This window comes from Stegodyphus dumicola, chromosome 10, assembly GCF_044657685.1.
Source record: "Stegodyphus dumicola isolate Sdum_Otavi_A_Nest chromosome 10, ASM4465768v1".
Lineage (NCBI taxonomy): Eukaryota > Metazoa > Arthropoda > Arachnida > Araneae > Eresidae > Stegodyphus > Stegodyphus dumicola.
Genome location: NC_140777.1, coordinates 56,751,302 through 56,771,193, shown reverse-complemented (window position 1 = coordinate 56,771,193; position 19,892 = coordinate 56,751,302). Strand labels below are relative to the sequence as shown.

At 33.4% G+C, this 19,892-nt stretch overlaps 1 protein-coding gene across 2 annotated transcripts in view; it reads left to right on the top strand.

The window, feature by feature from the left end:
• Window positions 1-19,892, top strand: part of LOC118193527 (sodium/potassium/calcium exchanger 5-like) — an 89,908-nt gene that overhangs the window by 30,235 nt on the left and 39,781 nt on the right. For both annotated transcript variants that reach the window (XM_085824946.1, XM_085824947.1), the window contains 2 exons: window positions 16,045-16,145; window positions 18,823-18,913. In XM_085824946.1, coding sequence (XP_085681072.1) covers window positions 16,045-16,145; window positions 18,823-18,913 — 192 coding nt within the window. The remainder of the gene's footprint in view (window positions 1-16,044; window positions 16,146-18,822; window positions 18,914-19,892) is intronic.

Genomic DNA, 19,892 nt, shown 5'->3' with positions numbered 1-19,892 from the left:
TAGATCCTATTTTACTCAAACGATTAATTTATCAGATTGATGACCTATTCAAGCAAAGTCTCACTTTCAATACATAAAAATTTATGTTTGGCATCTTTCATTTCTGGGGGGCCTTATTCTTAAACTAGAAGACGTATTGCAATTGCTTAGCTTAAAATTGTTTCCAAGTATTAATCTGATATCAGCATATCCAATATGAGATCCCGGTTTCTTTTTAATCTTATGACTTTTTCTATCTTTTAATTCCTTAAATATTTTTAAACTTTTTGAATCTTTAGACGCTAGATTGTAACAAGATGTTTCAAATTGTAGTTTTCATAGTAACCAGAAGTTTTTAAATTGTAATTTTTCTTTGTTTTTTAATGAGTTTTAAACTTTTAAATATTTTTTCTTGCTCTTTGGATTTTTATTGGTAAATTTAAGGTATTAAACTGTAAACTGAACATTTCAGACTGCAGATGTTTTTGTTACTTTTTATATTTTAAAATTTCTAACATACTTTAGCTTTTTGAAATCTGATGGTAAACCCTTCCACATGTTAGATCATAATCTGTCACTTATTAAAAAAATTTTTAATTTAATTTTTTTATATTTCAAGTGTAATTTTTTTCTTTATGGAATAATTTCATAATCTTTAGTTTGCAAATTGCAATTTCTCTTTCGTTTATATTACACTTAGTATTTTATCCATTTTTAGGGACAAAAGAACTTTAGCTATATCCGATATAAAAGCGCGCATTTTTTTACAAAACTGAATGCTACGAATTTCGTACTTCCTTTTTAACATAATACATCAATTATTACAAAGAAAATAACACTGTGTAGAACTCACCGACCTCTAAATACTTCTTTCTTGAATGCTGAAATAACGTTTTAGTAGGAATGAGTATCAAGGTCGATTCGATCGAATAGTAATTATCGTAGAATAATCTTATTTCGAAGGCCGGAGCTAATGATACTAGACATGCTATTTTGTTGTCGTTATAAACATGTTCTGTTTAGAGCATAGCAACCTATAATAGTTTCTACACTGCAGTGACAGTTTGGTGCGCTTATATTTTGAAACAACCTGACTGAGAACAAAAACAAAATGGTATCCATAAATATAAATGATGAAAGACGAGTTGGTAGTGTCAGAGATAGATTTTAATTTCGACTTTTTAAATTTAATTATATTAATTTCGAAATTAAATGTAAATACAGAACTGATAGGAAGTATTATTCTTTTTAAAATTAAAACAGTATTTCAAAACATCTTATGCATTATTTTTCAAGTGAACACTTAAGAGGCAGAGATCATTAATTGTCCGACTGGATAATCGTTAAAAACAGTAAAATGCTGGAATTTAGCATAAGTTTTTCCTCTTGTAAGGAGTTGAAAGGGAGCAGTTATAGCTGCTTCAATAGAAGCGACGGCTATGTACACGGCTGTCCGTTAAAGTAGCTACACCTTGAAGGTGGAACGGAAAAACGACAAATTTGCATAAAAGGTACTACATACTGGGGTATGCAAAGGATTAATGTTCCACTGCATAAGCACAAAATATGTATGGGTAACGCTCCTTACAATGTGTATTAATGTAAAGATTGCACATTTAGAAATTGCATTTGAACATAGGTTATTTGTGTAAAGATCGTGTTATGCTTCGTGTAAAAAGAAGGTAATGCGACCAACACGTATTGGAATTTGTCTTCAGCAGGATATTGACGCATATTCGTACTATCCAGACTGCGGTTTATCGTTCCGCGATATTTCTTATCACCTTGCTTGGGGTCGTATGACCATCAGGCATCGATGGGTCCAGACTGGCCGCACTAAACGCCATATAGGATCTTAACAATTTGGACTAGTAACTCCCGAGAGAACAGATATGTTGTCTTCTCGGCCTTGCAAGATGGTACAGCCACGTCACGTACTTGACTTGCGTGCAGGACGACAACTGTCTCCACGGGACAGTGCGATGAAATTTTTCAGAATGGCGACCATTATTATTATGTCTTCTTTTGACGCTGCAACAAAGAAAGGGGAGTCTACAATTGTGCAATGAACGAGAACATTGACTCAGGAGAGGCTCCATGTCGTCTTTTCAGACGAATTTCCATCTGTGTGCAGCATCCTGATGGGCGTATCTGTGTATCCAGGCAACGAGGAGCACGAATGTAGTCAGTTGCGTTCTTCTGGCGTGCTGGTATGTGGTGTTGTGTACATATCCTGATCACGTCTTGTTCGCATAGCCGGTAATGTGGACAGCAACCGTTACATTATCCCTCACCCATTGAGAGTATCTGATCATGGGTAGCCTAGAGACTGGTACACATCCCTAGTCAGCTACTACATTTCATGAACCCTGGCATAGATTTGAAGCTGCATTGAATGAAGCAACCCACCTGTCATCCAAGCTCAGTTCGTGTGTGTGTGTTTAAAATAAGTAATATTCTGCTATTTGCTCCTTTTACTAGAGTAGCAATTTTTATAGCCAGCAGTATATGAAACATAACTCTGAAGCTTAAAAGTAATCTTTAACTTTGTTGCTCTAAATGTGGTCATAAGAATTTACTGCATTCACCCTTTGCATGCTGTCATAATGAAAGTAGTTAGCATAGCCAACAAGCAATTGAAATATCTGTGTTAGGATGCTTTCCGAAAATCGTTGATTTTTCGGTTACAGCCGAAAACATCGCGGCAAAAACATCGTGGACGAAAACGTCGCGGAGAAAACAACGCAAGGCGAAAACGTCGTGCTACAAAACATCGTGTGAGAAAACATCGCAAAGAGAAAACATCGCAGTTCTAAAACGTCGTGGTACAAAACACCGTCGTCGAAAATAAAGTGGTTCAAAAACTTCGCAGTTTAAAAACATCGTCGTCGAAAATATCGTGGTAAAAAATAAAGTATCTACAAATCATCGCATGACGATAACATCGCATACATGCTTTTTTCAGGCATGCTTTAATAAGTGTAAATGGATATTCCCATAATGATTTGTGAGCGCAAGATGGAAAGAAGGATAATTTTTACTTTCATATTTTTTATTAATTAATAAATTTTTGCTGAGAAAATAAAAAGGAAACTTAAGCATAGAAAATTAATGCAACTTATAGCACTTAACAGAATTTTAAACCGACATTAACAAAGGCCATTAATAAATCATTTTTATAAAGTTTTTACTGATAATATTTCATGAAAAGTATAATCTATAAATTAAATTTAATTTTCTATGCTTAAGTTTCCTTCTTACGGTTTCAGCAAAAATTTATTAGTTAATAAAAAATGTGAAAGTAAAATTTATCCTTCTTTACACCTTGCGCTCACAAATCATTATGGGAATATCCATTTACAATTATTAAAACCTGAAAAAGCATGTCTGCGATGTTATCGTCATGCGATGATTTGTAGATACTTTATTTTTTACCACGATATTTTCGACGACGATGTTTTTAAACTGCGATGTTTTTGAACAGCTTTATTTTCGACGACGATGTTTTGTGCCACGATGTTTTAGAACTGCGATGTTTTCTCTTTGCGATGTTTTCTCCCACGATGTTTTGTAGCACGACGTTTTCGCCTTGCGTTGTTTTCTCCGCGACGTTTTCGTCCACGATATTTTTGCCGCGATGTTATCGGCGGACACCGATTTTTCATGTTTCCCGGGCAGAAATATTTAATGATCTGTATACAGCATCTTTTTCCGGGCAAATTGCATATTACTCGTGAATAAACTAACTGTTGATAGCACTTTTGCTTCTTCTTAAAGTCATTTTCTGTAATTTCAACTCAAAAATACACTGAACTGAAATGCCGTTCAACGCATTAGGTGTGAACCAGTGTAATAAATTTAACGAAATTTTAAAATTAATGTATACCGAAGAACGCTGTTAATCCTAATAGAAGAACACTAGTGATTGTCAAATCCCCGATCGCATTTACCAATGACGTTAAGGTCATTGGTGTCTGGTTACATATGGGTTTTCAGTCATTAGTATATGGCAATGCATCGTTTTTGCAATGGAAAAACTTGAGCAATGCAAGATACGTTTTTGACAACGTAAAGCTCCAAAAATTTTGAAAAAATTTGCTGAAGATATTTCTAATGTCAGAAAGGGTCTCCAACAACGTGTGAGGAGGATCTATAAATATGTTTGTGCAAAACCATAAGAAAGGTAAGAAGTAATAGCATCAAGCATTTGAAGTCTGAAGCAAAAGAACCTTTCTCACACAGCTTTGTATTTGCTCCATATGCATGGATCATGTGTGTCTCTTTCTTTCCTGGCTTTTAGAGCATGAGGCAGGGCTTCTGGGCCGGAGCCCTATACCTGGCTAATAAAATTATACAGAAACGTAACCTGTAGATTACATTTCAATTTTCGGGAAAAAAGTTCATAGTGAAGTAACAATAAGCAATTAAAGATTTCGTAGGGAATTGACAATAGGGCAAAAATAAGGATAGCAAATCGTAGTTCAAGTTATCAAGGTAATGAGAGCAGGTAGATGACATTGTAGAAAAGACGAATGTGCGCGTCTCTTACAGGTATAAGAGAGCGGAGTCTTTGACCAGTTGGTCGTACAGGTATAGGCTCTAAATGTGCAGCTCCGTTCCACGTTTTATGGAGGACAGGTCGGGGGGCGGTTCGAGGGTCTTCCACCAACCACTCGACAGGAGATTCGATTCCGCGTGTATTTTGAGCTTTCCCTTGCCGCGCAAAAAGAAATATTACACTTACAAACATCCATGTCTTCTCCGAGATTCGGAACTCGGCCGATCGGTATGGTAGTTAGCGTCGCTAATCACTGTACCGTCTGGGCGGCTGGTAACCCTTACAAGAAGTTTACAGCCTTCCCAATTACCATGAATATTTTTATTTATAAAAAGGAAAAGGAAAAGAAATGTTTGTTTATAATACAGTAGAGGCCGCTTAATGTTATGGAATTTGTCCACAGCTATTTTGACGCCATTAAACGATAATAAAAAATATTCTTAAAATAACAACCTTTTTTTATGAACTGTTCATAAAATTCAAAAGATTACTTGTGAAGTGCTCATAATGTTTCTGGAAGTTATTGCGCCGAATCAGTACCCTTAATATTCGAAGTACATCCCTTATTGGAGAGTACATCTAGTGTAAAATTAAAAATTAAGCAATAAAGCAACTTTAATTTGGCAGAGATGCTGTCATGGAATTTGTTTTTCAGAGAAGTAAAGTCTGGAGATTTTTTTTTTATTCCTGGGGAACAGTGTCTGATCATTCTCGAAATTGATATTCTGATTGTTCTCGAAAAAAATCTTCATCAAACTAGGTTTTTTTTCTTTTCAAAATTTTAAAATAGTTTTCTAAAATTGAAACAAACTATTTGGCTATATTTCCCTATCACTTGGCACTTTTTATAATCTATTTTGAACTTATTTGGAGATTTTACTTTAGTTTAATAAAATTATTTAGTACATAAAATTATTTAGTTAATAAAATTATTTAGTTCTGATCATATTGACTGAACTGCTGATCAGAAGTTTATTTAAATATTTCTCAGTTTACTTAACACTGACCAGTGAAGTTCTTTTACGTGCAAGAACTCGGGAGAGAAAGTCTATAGAGACAATGAGACAATGAAGCTTGATAAATCACCTGGGCTCTCGCTAGGATTCGAACCACGAATCTAACCTCTTATATTGTAAGAGAAAGTGTACGAGGGAATGCGATAATTCCTACATTCTTCCCTTTTTAAAATGGGAATGCCATTTCTCTGCGTTAATGTATAAGTGCTCCCTGCTTATATTTTTCGATGCTGCTTCTTCTTTCCAAAACAGAACTTTCCAAAATTCAATGTCTCCTTTGGTCGATCAGACAACTAGACCACAGGAAAAAACTTGCTTAAATTGCTTTCAAGTATGCAAATTATTCTCAGCCCTTCAGAAGTCGGGTTTATTAAGCTAAGCGCAGGCATGTTTGCATTCCTTCGTCGACTCATACTATATAAGAAATATTCCTATTGTAATATTTTCAATTATTGCATTTCTTTGCGTTTCCCTGAAAAATGGATATTTTATAGAACGTTATTATATGTGCATGCAAATGCGAACAAAATGAAATATTTTGTGTCTTGAGGGGGAAAGGAAAGCCAAAGGAAAATTCCTATTATTGATTCAGATTGAGAGAGCTCTAGGGTTTCGCAATTTAAACTCAAGTTCTTGAATTCTGAATATCGATTATGTATTTTTTCTAAGGAATTTTTAATACTGTGGGAATTTTAAAACTAACAGGAGGTATTTTTTAGGTATTCTTACATACTTCTATATATGTAAGAATGCCTAAAATAAAAAGAGGTAGATTTACAATTATGAGTAAATGCACAATAAATAATGATTTTCTTGACGTATGTGAATTTGTTTATCTACATACAAAACTATTAACTTATATTTAGCAATAGTCCTCTTAGTTCCTCATTTTAATTTGGTCACATCGTAGTCCTCTTCTTGTCAGCGTCGTCTGAAAATCAATCCGCATTGTGCCATTATTTATCCGTCACAGTCCAAAATTTAAACAGTGGAATCAATTCTATAAATACCCATTTGATGAATTGCACAATAACTTTCCGGTCTTACTCAGCTGTGCAAACGCTTGCTCTTATTTCCTTGCTTCATCCATTGACAAGAGATGTGATCAATTGTGTAAAATTGTTGGCTGCTTGTCTTAACCCCATAGTGATGTATAAACTAGAATGTGTCATTAGAAGTAATTATCAGGGGATAGAATTATGTCTTGATCTTTACGCCACGCCTGCAAGTTCTTTTCTTCTCCGTTATACATCTTAGAAATCTAAGCAGCTCTGTTATTCTCTGTGTGCAGTAAGGAATCATCAAGTGTCTACAGAATTTGTATTACATACATAACATATTTCCTCAGGTATTTTCCCTTTTTACTTCCTTGTGCGAAGTAAAAAGGGAAAAATAATAGTAAATGATGCCTGAAAATTTTCGCGATTACAATACTTCCTTTTTACTTCCCTAATCTCGAAAATTTTCAGGCATCATATTTCAACGAAAATATCCATTGTGACCGCTATCGAAGGAAATTTAACAATGTTTTTGCGTGACATTTGTACTTAAAGACAGAATAAAAGACTCTTTTTCCCAAACAAATTATAAAACTGATTTAAAATGAATTCTGAAGAGAATTTTTCGTGGCGTCTGTGCGTACGTACGTATCTCGCATAACTAAAAAACAAGTAGCCTCAGAACGTTGAAATTTTCTATATAGGACTGCTATAACATGTAGATGTGCACCTCGTATTTTGGTTGCAATCGGCCGCACCAAAAGTATATGTATTCTTTCTGTTACTCGGCTCAGTAATCTCAGTTTCTTTATTCTTATATGTTTGTAAATTGTGCATTTTTTGCTTTAAAAATGATTGAATTATGTTGTTCTTATCTTCCGGTTCAGGTTTTTATGCCTTTGGTAAACCTGCATGCAATATTTGTGGAGTTATCAACAATTTAAAAGTTGTTTAAGTGCAGCTAAGCCTAATTGATTTTGCGATGGCGGACATGTTTGTTCATATTTCAAACTTAGCAAAATAGCGGATTTGTTGCCAATCTAGAGAAACTAAGCTTCGCAACAATAAAGATACTTCTTTTATTATTGCGAATAAAATCATGTTTAATTCATTGTGAAATTTATTCGAGGAAATACGCTTTTAAGATTTACTTCGTAATTTTTTAATACAGATATTTTGTGTTTTTATGTATTTTTGCCTTGTCTGGAAGTGAGAACTGAATTAATTGAATGAGGAATACTAAATCGTATGTGAAAAACTGTTTCTTTTTTGTTTTGTTTGCTTAATTTTTTTATATACCGTTTTAGATTTATTATACTCATGCGGCAACGATTAGACAATTCTTCAAATGATATATATTTATATGCATTCTGAGTTATAATATGGACGAAATATAACGCTGTTAAGTGAACCTAGCGCCAGAGTGTCGCTATAGTAAAGAAATATAAGTGAATTTTAAAGAGTGCATTTATTCTATTGTGGTTTATGCGCTATCGACGAAGTAGATTTAATTTAATCCAATAAGTTTAAATGAAATACAAGAAAAAAGTGCGTATGATTTAATATTCCGTGCATGGAAGTCATGGGGTGTACACATCAGACTTTTTATACTAATTTTACTATACAAAAATAGAGGGCGTTAATTTTACTATACGAAATTAAGTTACTTGAATAACTTAATTTCTGAAAGGTGCGTGAAGATAAATCTAATACCAGGAAGAAAAGCTTACAGTTATGTATTAAAAGAATATAAAAAATGTTATAAAAAGTATTAAAAAATAAAGAAAGTAATTTTAAAGCAGATAATATGGGGCACTGGAAACATATTTCATTAAAACTCAGCAAAATGTCTAACTTCGATCTGCCATTTAAATTTTGGTCATTTTGAAAAAAAGATTTTTTTTTTTTTTTTTTTTTTTTTTTTTTTTTTTTTTAGCCTAAAGGAACAATTTGCCCTGAAGGTCCATCAATTTCTTTTTGGCATTTTGCGTTAATTCACTATAAACGGCGAATCACTTTTTAAATTGTTGCCACCAATATTAGAACCCTGCATAATGTTTAAAGAAATAATGAAGAATCTGCGCGAATATATGTATGTTTCTCGCATTGTGGTAAAATAACGGTACCTAGAGCCATCAAATTTTGAATAACGTACGTCTCCACCCGAATATGGGCATGTGGAAGCCCAAATTCGGAATTTGGAATTTGTTTTATTATGTACAGGGTGTACTGTAAATGTTGTGACAAACTTCTAAGGGAGGTAGGGCATATCATATGGATTAAGAATTGCATAGGAACCTACACTTGGAACTGTCAGGCGTAAATGGTAGCAGAGGTAGAAGATGGAAAAAGAAGCAAGAGTTATTAATTTAAAACATTTATTGGATATGAATACAAATGATGTACGGCAGCTTTAATGTTACAATAGATGCTCGAAGTTATCACCATCAGACTCCAAACATGTCTGACACCGACGCATCATTTGAATGCCTCGAATTATTTGATTTTTCTGGAGCAGGTTCTTCCCGATTTGCTTCACGATGTTCCACCAAATGTGAGGCGCAACATGTGATTCCAACATGATGACGCCCGTGCTCATTATGGGCTGGATGTTCGTAGCCATTTGAACAGATCCTTCCCGCATCGATGGATTGGGCGTGGTGGAGCAGTTCCCTGCCCCCCCACACACATTCACCGGATTTATCGAGCCTTGATTTCTTTTTGTGGGAAGCCATCAAACGTGTCCTTATAAGATAAAACGTGTACATGGTCCTTATAAGAAATAGACTAACCCAAACGGGTTTTCTCCCTCGTCTAAGGCGTTGCCGACTGTCACCTTGATCACATCCGGAGGAGTAGGGACGACTTGCAGAAGTTTAACATTGGTTGCCTATTGCAGCGTGTATAATTGTCAAGAAAATGCTGGTTGCACTTCATTTCACAAATTACAATTTCTGCATATTTTTATTTTTGAAATTGAGATTGATTTTTAAAAATTTAGCGTATTTTTCAATCATAATTATCGTTCCAAATAATTGTAAAGCTATTGCATGCTTTCAGGGCTGGATATTTTTTTAGCTTTTCCTAGGCTGTAATGAAATTTGTAACTACTTTTAGAAAATAATATTTTAAATTCGAACTAATAGAAAATTTCAAACAAGCAATTTTCTCTTGCAGTTTTTATGCTTTTCATTTGTGTAAACAAGTAAAAAATACTAAAATATTTAAAAACGAATTTTCGAAAGTTTTGTTTAAAATTCTAAATTGTGCTGCTTTTTTAAAATTATAGATGAGTATTATAGCACAATTTCTATTTCAATTATATTTCATAATACATCATAGTGATAAACACTTTTGACTCCTTAATTTTTATACATTTAATTCTAATATTAAAATTGTATTTAACCGTAAATTTTGCTTGTATTTTATAGTGATTATTTTTTTTAATTTATTTTTAGTTCTGCATAAGATTTTTTTATTTACTGTTAATTTAATTTATTAGCTCAGAGCGGCGTGAGCTTAGAACGGCTGTTAGTTTCGAAGCGGCATTTTGCGCTGTTTTACTATAAATGTCCGTGTCTCCTTGCAAATTGTTGTTACCAAATATTACCGCCCTGTATTATATGTAAAGAAATTAAATAATGTAGAATCTGCATGAATATATGTATGTTTCTCACACTGTGACAAAAACGACAGTATCTAGAGCCATCAAATTTTGAATAATGTAATCCTCCACCCGAACATGGGCATCTGGACGGCCGAATTTCGAATTTGTTTTAATCTATTTCATATTTTGTAAAACTGTAACGAATTTTTGATTAACAAACTCAACGAGTTCAGAGAGAGCACTGTAAAGAAAATAACAGTTTTATCTCCAGTGCGGAAATTCTAAAGATATTCTGTTTTCAAATCCATGTGGTTTACGGCCGAAGAACATGATATTCAATAAATATAGGTAACACTCAAAACTTTAAAAAATGCTCCTTTTGGCCGTAATATAAAATCTGAGTGCTTCTAGATTTTATTTTATCTTTTTTCTTTCCCTTCATTACGCTCAGAAAATTTTATTCTCCGAAATTTATGAATTATTAAAATAACTAATCCACCTTAAAATTAATAATTTAATGATCATATAATCAAATAAATATGATCGTTTCGTAATGTTATTATAGTCTGGAAAATCACTGCCTGAAAATGTTCATTAAATTTTTTTTTTAAATTATCAGATCTTGTTTAATTTTACCTTATTTATTTCAAAGCATCACGTACTATCAATCTTATTTAATTTTACTTTATTTTTACGCAAAATTAAGTTCATAAATTTTGTGCTTAGAGTTTTTACCGTTTTACCAATGTAAAGATGTTTTCACAAGAATTACGCGTGGAAAAAGTGCGCGAAATGCAGTAAAAAGTGCTTTAATGAGATATATTAAATCCTATTTGGAAAAAACTGTGGATTTCATAATCTCATCACTATACAACGTATCACATTTAATAATTAAAAAGGCAAACGCCATAGGTTTCAGTGTTAAAGTAAACTAGATCGTCCCTACTCTTTCTTGCCGACATGTCGGTGACGCGCGCCCCGCCCACTGGGTTAGTCTATCTCTTATAAGGTCCATGGTCGTGTATCACGATCCTGTTGTGTCTGAAATGGATCTCGTTTCAAGATTCGTCTGCGCAGCTGCTACAATCAAGGAAACTCCCGGTGTGTTTGAACATGTCCGGCAATAAATGGTCCGTCGGTGTCAGGCATGTTTGGCGTCTTGATGTTGCGAACTTCGTGCATCTGTTGTAACATTCAAGCTGTCGTACACCATTTATATTCATGTCCAATAAATGTTTCAAATTAATTACTCATGTTTCTTTTTCCCATGTTCTACCTCTGCTACCACTTACCTCTGACATTTCCGGGCATGTGTTCCTATGCAATTCTTAATCCTTATCATGTGCTCTACCTTCCCTAGAAGTTTGTCGCAACATTTACGGTACACCCTATATTTCATATTTTGTAAAGCATTTATGAGTTTTTGATTAAGAAACTCAACGATTTCAAAGCGAACAATGTAACAGTGTAGGAAAAAAAAAAAAAAAAAAACATTTTTATCTTCAGCGCGCAATACTGTGTATAGGAAATTCTAAAGATATGCTGTTTTAAGTATTTTGTGATATTGCTCTTGAATTGAATTTTAAGTGCGAATAACATGATATTAATAAATAAAGGTAACACGTAAAATGTTAAAAACGCCACTTTGGGAGTAATATTAAATCTTTTAAAAGCTTTCAGATTTTTTATACTTTTTTTAATGGCCTGAAGAAAAGGGATTTGTGCCAGAGTCGCCGACTAGTTTACTGTTTTGCCTAATTTAAAATTTTATATTAGCGTGTTTTTCCAATTTTCACGTTTTATTCATTGCAACAAAGCTGACATTAAAAAAAATATCCTCTGGATAGTGCAATTTAAAGATATTTTAATTTACATCAGTTAGACGTATTATTAAAGTATAAAATGTAGATTTAAATTCTTAACAATGGCTTTTATTGCTTTTAAATTTTTCATTCAATTGTTCGCTTGTCTGAATGATTCAAGTTGTTTTAATTGTTTAACTCAGAGTGCTTAAACTTGAAAGATAAACTAAAGACTTTGCCCAATGACAAAGACTACTTGGTTCAATGACAACACTCCGAGAATCCACAATACTGAAGAGTACATAGAAGAGATAAATTTAAAGTCATATGTTTGAGCAGCAGCAATATATGCTAAGGCTAGTTCTGGATAGTATTTCCATTCTTTTTATGTGTCAGGTTCGTGAGCATAGGCTTTTATATGTCAAATGAAAGGAATATGCCTTATTCGTTGTGCAAAAAGTTGTTGATGACGACGCTTCATTACAGTTCAGTGACCAAAACAATCTGCCAATTAAAATATAGTTTCAATATGTAATTAGCTAAAATATAATTTTACTTTTTTTTTAAACTTTTCGAATTATTTTTAGTTATAAGGAAAAAAATTGAAATTTCAGTTCCATCGAATGAACGCTGTATTACGGAAATGTGCATTTCAGAAAGAATATATTGTAAATTAGACCCTTCAGCACATAACAAAAATATTTTAAAGTTATTAACTGCACGTTTGAAAAGGAGTTTTGAGGAACGTAAAGTTAGAAGTCATGATATAAACAATTAAATATGAAATGTGGTTTACAAATACCTTTTATTATGAAGGTTCCTGTAAAATAACTTTCTAAGCCTATCTCACTTCGGCAGATATATGTTAGATTAGTTTAGTGAATTTTTTTAACACTTTCTTTCAGCTTAAATTCTTTTAAAATATTTCATACTAGTATGTTTTATGATGGCAAAGAATCATCTTTTGCCTACAATGAATCAAAACATCCGAATGTTTATATAATTAATCTGACGATATAGCAAAAATTCTTAACAATAATAAATTAATTCTTAGAAATTATGTCATGGTTATTTACTCAAATTAATTGGTGTAAATTCCTTTTCTGGACGATAACGCGGCCAGTGCCATAAAATAAAGAACGTTCAGATTAAAAACTTTTACGGCGAAAAAGAAAAAGAAAAATGGCGCTCATTCTGTGAAGCGATCGAGCGTTTCAACAAAAAGCGATATATGTGTCATGGCACACATTTCACCTAACATCGACCGATGCGCCTTATCTTATCTCGGCCAAAACTTTCGGTGACGGTGGCAGCGAAGTGACTGGATTTCAAGCTTTTTCTTGCCTTGAGCACTCGATTCACTCGGTGGGATCAGCTCTGGCTTCCAATTCACTTTACTTATCTCATGTTTTATTCGATCCTAAAATGTCGTCAGGTTTTCTATTTTTATTCACATTAAAAGTCATATTTCATTTATACTCGAGCCATCTTTTCCTCCCTTTTTTTTCTCTCCAATAAAAAAGGAAACTTTATGGGAAAGCAATTCTGTGTCGGATGTTTTGAGCTATCGGCTGAGGTTATATTTTAGTCAGTAACCCATTTGAAACTTACTGCAAAATGTCTCAAGATTTAATTTTTTAGTCCAAAGCGGAAATTTTTCCTGAAGGACTATTAATTTCTTTTTGCATCTTGCGTCGAAAACTTTAAAAGGCTGTATCTCTCTTCAAATCGTTCCCAGCATATATTATTGCCCTGTCTTATATTTAAGGAAATTAAATAATAAAGAATCTGCATAAAAGTATGTATGTTTCTCGCATTGTGATAAAACAACGGTACCTAGAGCCATCAAAATTTGAATAACGTAATCTTCCATAGAATATGGGCATGTAGAAGCCCTAATTTTAATTTGAAATTTATTTTATTATGGATTTCGAAGTCTGTAACGCTTCAATGAATTTTTGATTAAAAAACTAAGCGATTTCAAAGCAAGCAATGGTAACACTGTATGCAAAAATAATAATAATTAAAAAAAAAAAAAAAAAAACATTTTTATTTCCGCGCGAGACCCTGTATGGGAAATTCTAAAGATATGCTAATTTTAAAATTATTTTGCGATATTGCTGTTGAAGTGAATTTTATAGTTTGAGTACGTAGAACATGATATTTAATAAATAAAGGTAACACACAAAACGTTAAAAAACGCCCCTTTGGACGTAATTTAAAATCTGAAACCTTTTTTCTTTTTATATTTATGTCTATAAAAGATTTTTTCTTTCTATATTTTTTTATGTTTTGAATCTTTACTGTCACTTTTCTCTTTCTGTGTTCCTGCCAGAATGCAAATGATTTCGCGTACATTAAAGGGAAGTTTAAAGATTGTTAAGTTAAGAGTATGTTCTGCCTCTTGAAGACTATGTTACTGCGTTTGGTATTTTAAAACAAGAGTTCCAGTCTTCAGCCTTGCATTATACTTGCCAATAGTCAAATTCATCTTGGTGAAGTCTGAGCCAACTTTGTGTTAAATTACTCTGTGTAGCCTTTGGTAATTAGTTATTAGTCCAAAGGAGGTTTGTCTCTGAAGGACTATTGTTTTCGTTCTGCGATTTTGCGTTGAAAACTTTAAAAAGCTGTATCACTTTTCAAATCGTTGCCACCAAATGCTATCGCCCTGTATTATATTTGAAGGAATTAAATAATGAAGAATCTGCTTAAATGTATATATGTTTCTCGCATTGTGATAAAACAACGGTACCTAGAGCCAACCAATTTTGAATGATGTAATCCTACTGCGAATATGGGCATCTGAAAGCCCAAATTTGAAATTTGGAATTTGTTTTATGATCGACTTCATATTTTGTAAAACTTTAACGAATTTTTGAGTAGGAAACTCAACGATTTAAAAGCGACCAATGGCAACACTCTACGGCGGGGGGAAAAAAACCTTTTTATCTTCTGCGAGCGCGGAACTGTGTATCGGAAATTCTAAAGATATGCTCATTTAAAAATTATTTTGCGACATTGCTGTTGAACTGAATTTTATGGTTTAAGAGCAAAGAACATGATATTTAATAAATAAAGGTAACACACAAAACGTTAAAAAAAAAACGCCCTAAAAACTGAAACCTTTCAGATTTTTTTAAAAAAATTAGCTTTACATTTGAATTTTTGCTTTGAGTTCACGCCATAAATGCTGGTAGCCTTGTAAGCATCAGGTGTGCCTTCTGTTTAACTTCTTAATTTGAAATAGAGGGTCTTTTACACCTTCCTGGAATTTCTGGAGGGCTTCAGACGTAGCAATAAGAATCTACCAAAAGGTTGGTCGCGATTTCCAATATACAATTTTTGATGTTTTTTTAAAATTTTTTTAAATTTATTTATTTAAAAGGGCTATTAGTCTTAAAATACGATTTTGTCTTCATTCACTTTAAATGCGTTGTTCCACTCTTCATTCGAGTCCGTTGTCTTTTGGAAAAATATAAGATATTAATCTTTCAGGCTGAATTTGTCTGTTATTGATTAATTTGTCTGTTATTGCTTTTAAACTGGGCTATATTTAAAAACAAGGGTTAAGAGTATTATTTTATTCAGTGTTAAGAATATTATTTTTTTATTTTTTAATCCGATTGATTTAAATAAAAATGCATTTACCTGATGTTGTATCGAATTAAAAAATTCGATATTTTATTAACTGCATCACACATTTTTTCACTTTTCAGATAAACAGAAAATATAATACGTTCATGTTACTCTAAATCAGAGGTTTCTCAAGAATCGGAATCGACCCCCTGAGGGTCGATAAAATTTTAAAGGGATTAAGTGATGTTTATGAATAAATACTGCATGCCAATTACAGGAACACAATATTTGGCCATTTATATTTCCATCTTCTATTCATACAGTTTTTTAGAAGTGAGAAAGTGTTCATAAAGCAATAAAAGAGAGAAAAGGAAGTAAAAATGGAAGTAGCTCAAAAAAGTTTGAAATATTTATTAAATAAACTACACTGAGTATACCATGTTCTGAAACTTATAATAATGCGAATGTAATCATTGCCATTTGTGATATTTGCTTTTATCTCCTTTAGGAATCGCCCGTGGATTGGTTCCCAATATCAAGAGATTGCCTCGTTTACATATTTTCTGTAACAACTCTTATTTGTATAATTCAAGACAATATTGTAACCAGGTAGGTTTATAGCTTTGTATTAAATTATTCTTACAAGTTTGTCTATACAACGATACTCATAAGGAGTTATTTCTTTGATGATGGCGAGTTAACACTCTGAACTATTCATGAGTTTCATATGTAGGAGTTTATATTAATTAACCACTTACCTAATTATTTTGCCTTTACTATCTTTCATATTTCCCACCAGGCTGCAAATTAGTAAATGTATTTGAGCACAGATTTCTTGAGCTTGAGAAAGAGACTTCGCCAACTATCGCTCATCTATCACGCTGCTAAATTGTTCTTCTACTGAACTGCTTACTTAGCTTTAGATTCACAAGCCGTATTGCTTTATGGGAATATTGACGTCTAATGAAAAGGTTCTTGCAACGTTGGAGCATTTTTCAACGGTTTCCCACAAGTGGCGGCTTTTGCTTTTATGCCATTAAAGAGCTTCGCTGATGAGTGAATGAAATGTTTAATTTAAACTTCGACTGAGTCTGTATTTACTGCACTTTGAAAATAACATAAGGCGAGTCATCTGTCTGTATTTATGTTTCTAGGTGTTGAGATTTAGAGTACTGTGGAACCGTACTCGTACATAGAACGATTAAAACTAAACAATACTTTATTTAATCACTCCTGGTAGATTAAGACTTAATTTAAAATATTCAGAGCAAAACAATCGTTAACCTGTTGAAGGTATTTTGACAAAATTGGGGCAAACTGGTTTTGGCGTATCAAATTTCCAAGCGCAAATGCCTCGCAAATATCGCATCTGCTTCTTTCTGCTGACACCATCGAGAGTTCTGCCAGTTAAGCACTTAAAAACACTTATCAATTAGCACAACCAATGGCCACAACAGTTTGGAAAGTAGTACTCGTTCGTTCCTTCCTTCATGATAACCTCCGACCGATCTCAGCGACGGGTTTAATATTCTCCAAAAGCAGTACATTTTATTTCCTTGATACAAAAAACAACGTTAATATCGCCATATCAGAGTGATTTCTGTAAAAGAAAGACGACTATCGATAATGTACTAAACTATCTCTAATGAAACATCACTCCAGTAGAGGCGAGATCATTTGTCTCTTCGTCAATATTTCAATATATTATTTCAGTATGACCATCCGTGTTAGCTGCTTTTCCCCTGCACTGAAATGCAGGCGCATTATGTGACACTAGAACATCTATTAAAAAAAAATGCGTGATACTGTTTCATTCCAAAAACATTCAAATCCCATCAGCGAGGAAAGTCATGTATAAACTTTTAGCGCCCACAGACGTCCGCTTAACTGCATCACACATCACACATTATTTCCTTTCCAAGTGAGAAACGGTGAATTGTCAGTTACTCTGATGAAGTTATTGCCTCTAGGTCGTTTTTTTAAAATGACCTAGTGGCAGTTAGGCGTATTATGCTGCACAATAATACCAGGACCACGAAATATAAGTCTTTATACTTCTTTTTGATTAGGACATTCTTAGCCTGCAGAGGCCAGGACATGTTACGGTGTTGCAATAGGAACTGCTGGGCCGTGTAACTATACTTTCCACTCGGCACCTAATGATTTATTTTCATCTGTTTCTTTTTTTTTTTTTTTTTTTTGCTTATTACGTGCTCTGCCCTTAGGTGCTACACGGAAAGGAAGGGATGCCCCGTGGAGGTCTTTTTTAAAGGAAATTGGCTCGTATCCACGTTATACAAGGGGAAAACCACGAAAACGCCCATGTAGCCAGCTCGTTCACCGGGACTCGAACCCCTGACCGAACTACCAGTGTTCAGCGGCTTTTACCACTCGGCCGCTGGTGGGCCTCATCTGTTTCATTTAAGATAGCAGAAATTCACAAGCCACAACGAAGTTCAATAAACCGACAAGGCGTGCTTTCAGGCATATGACACTGATATATTTTGCTTTGGCTAAATGCTTTGATGCACCGTTGAGACAAATGTTTAGACTGTATAAACGTACGCAATGGAAAAATTTGTTATTTTTTATAATCAGACTTTTAAATTTGCATAAATTTCAAATCAGGAAGCTATGAAAATTTCAACGCATGCAGATATTTTGAAAGTAGGATGTTAACCTTAATGGTGGTCTATTGAAGCTTTCGCTCCATCTCTCCTTTCTCAATTAAAATCATTTCTTTCTATATCAGTGGATGTCCTAAGCAGACAAAGAGCTATGCTGCTGATCAGTAATATTTATGAGATTAGAAGTAGTATAGAAAGACCAGATGTTTAGTTTGTAAACTTAGAACTTCGTTTTGTAAATAACCGAAATTTTAGCTACAGGCAAACAACTTCATCTTTGTAATAATTTTATACGAAGATCTCATTTTAGTTTGCATTTTTTAATTTATTTAAAGTTAGATAACTGTTAAGGGCGATAATTTCGTCAATAGGTTGAATTTAACATATTAGTCATCAGGTTGAGTGTGCGTTTTCAATTAATTTCATAACACAGAATCTATAAACTCTTTTTTACTGTTTTTAAAGTTAAAGATTGCATAAATGTTTTCTTTATACAAAAAAAAAAAAAAAAAAAAAAAGACATGTTTCAAAGCATTTTTTGTATAATAGAATAATTTTACGACTTTTATAATCTAAAAGCTTGAATACATTATTGTCAACTGTATTTTAATTAGTCTACAATAGTTTGAACGTTAATATTCCTTTTTCTTACCCCACAGCCTTGAATCCGTCTTGCTGCTAATGATGTTCGCAGTTTACATAACAGTGATGTACTTTAATTCTAGCATCAAAGAATGGGGTGAAGGCACAGTAAGTTATACTAAAAATAAAATTCTACTCAGTATTTAAGTGTTTAATTTTTGTGTTAATTAGTCTATCTCCTCATTATTTGATCGATACTATCACTTCTACTTTTTGTCAGCTCTTACCAAGACGCAAATTACATACTTGAACAGAGAGAACTTTTGCAATTTAGAGGACAAACTTTGGCAATGACCCTGACTGTTGCGATATTTCCTCGTCCATTTCTGTGGATAGCTTAGACCGACGTTAGCTGTTTGCTAACCGAGTTCAGCTTAGAGTTGAGCCAATGTTTGTTACGTTTTTGCATTTGTCAGTCTCCAGAGTTAAGTTACTTTCGGGGTTTAACTCACCTTTTGCGTTAGCTGAATACCGTAAGCTGCGGAGATAAATCCTGTAAGCATAAGTAACGCCTATTTTAAATTCAAAATTTTACATAAGATTTGTTTAAACCTTCTTCTGAGTGTATAGTTGCTTTATTAGATGGGGAGATCGATCGCTTATCAGTTTCAATAGGGATCAAAGTTTAAGGACTATTAACCTAAAAGTGCTACCCATGTTGTTACCCAAATGACATTGCTAAAACTTTTACTGCCCGGAGTGGTCTCTGATTTTGCTGCCTTGGACGATCCCTGGATAGGACGCCTCTTTTGATATGCGAATAAAGAACTAAAAAAATTTCAAAATGGCATGTGGGGAAATAAAATTAAACTCTGATTATTTATGAAGAAATATTTTAATTACAACATTTTAAAATTATACTAATATTTTACTTGCTTTCTGTTCTCAAAACCGTCAATGACATTGTTGAGATCTACTTGATTGCTCCAATTGCTGTAAAGTAGGCAGTACAGGAAGATTTCTTATAAACATGTATGGCTGTAAAATAATCTCTAAATGGTTCTTATTTAGAAAACTCTTCTCGCAACTAGCAGTACTTACAGCAGTTGTGAGGAAAGTTCACAATAGTATTACAATATTTTGCGTC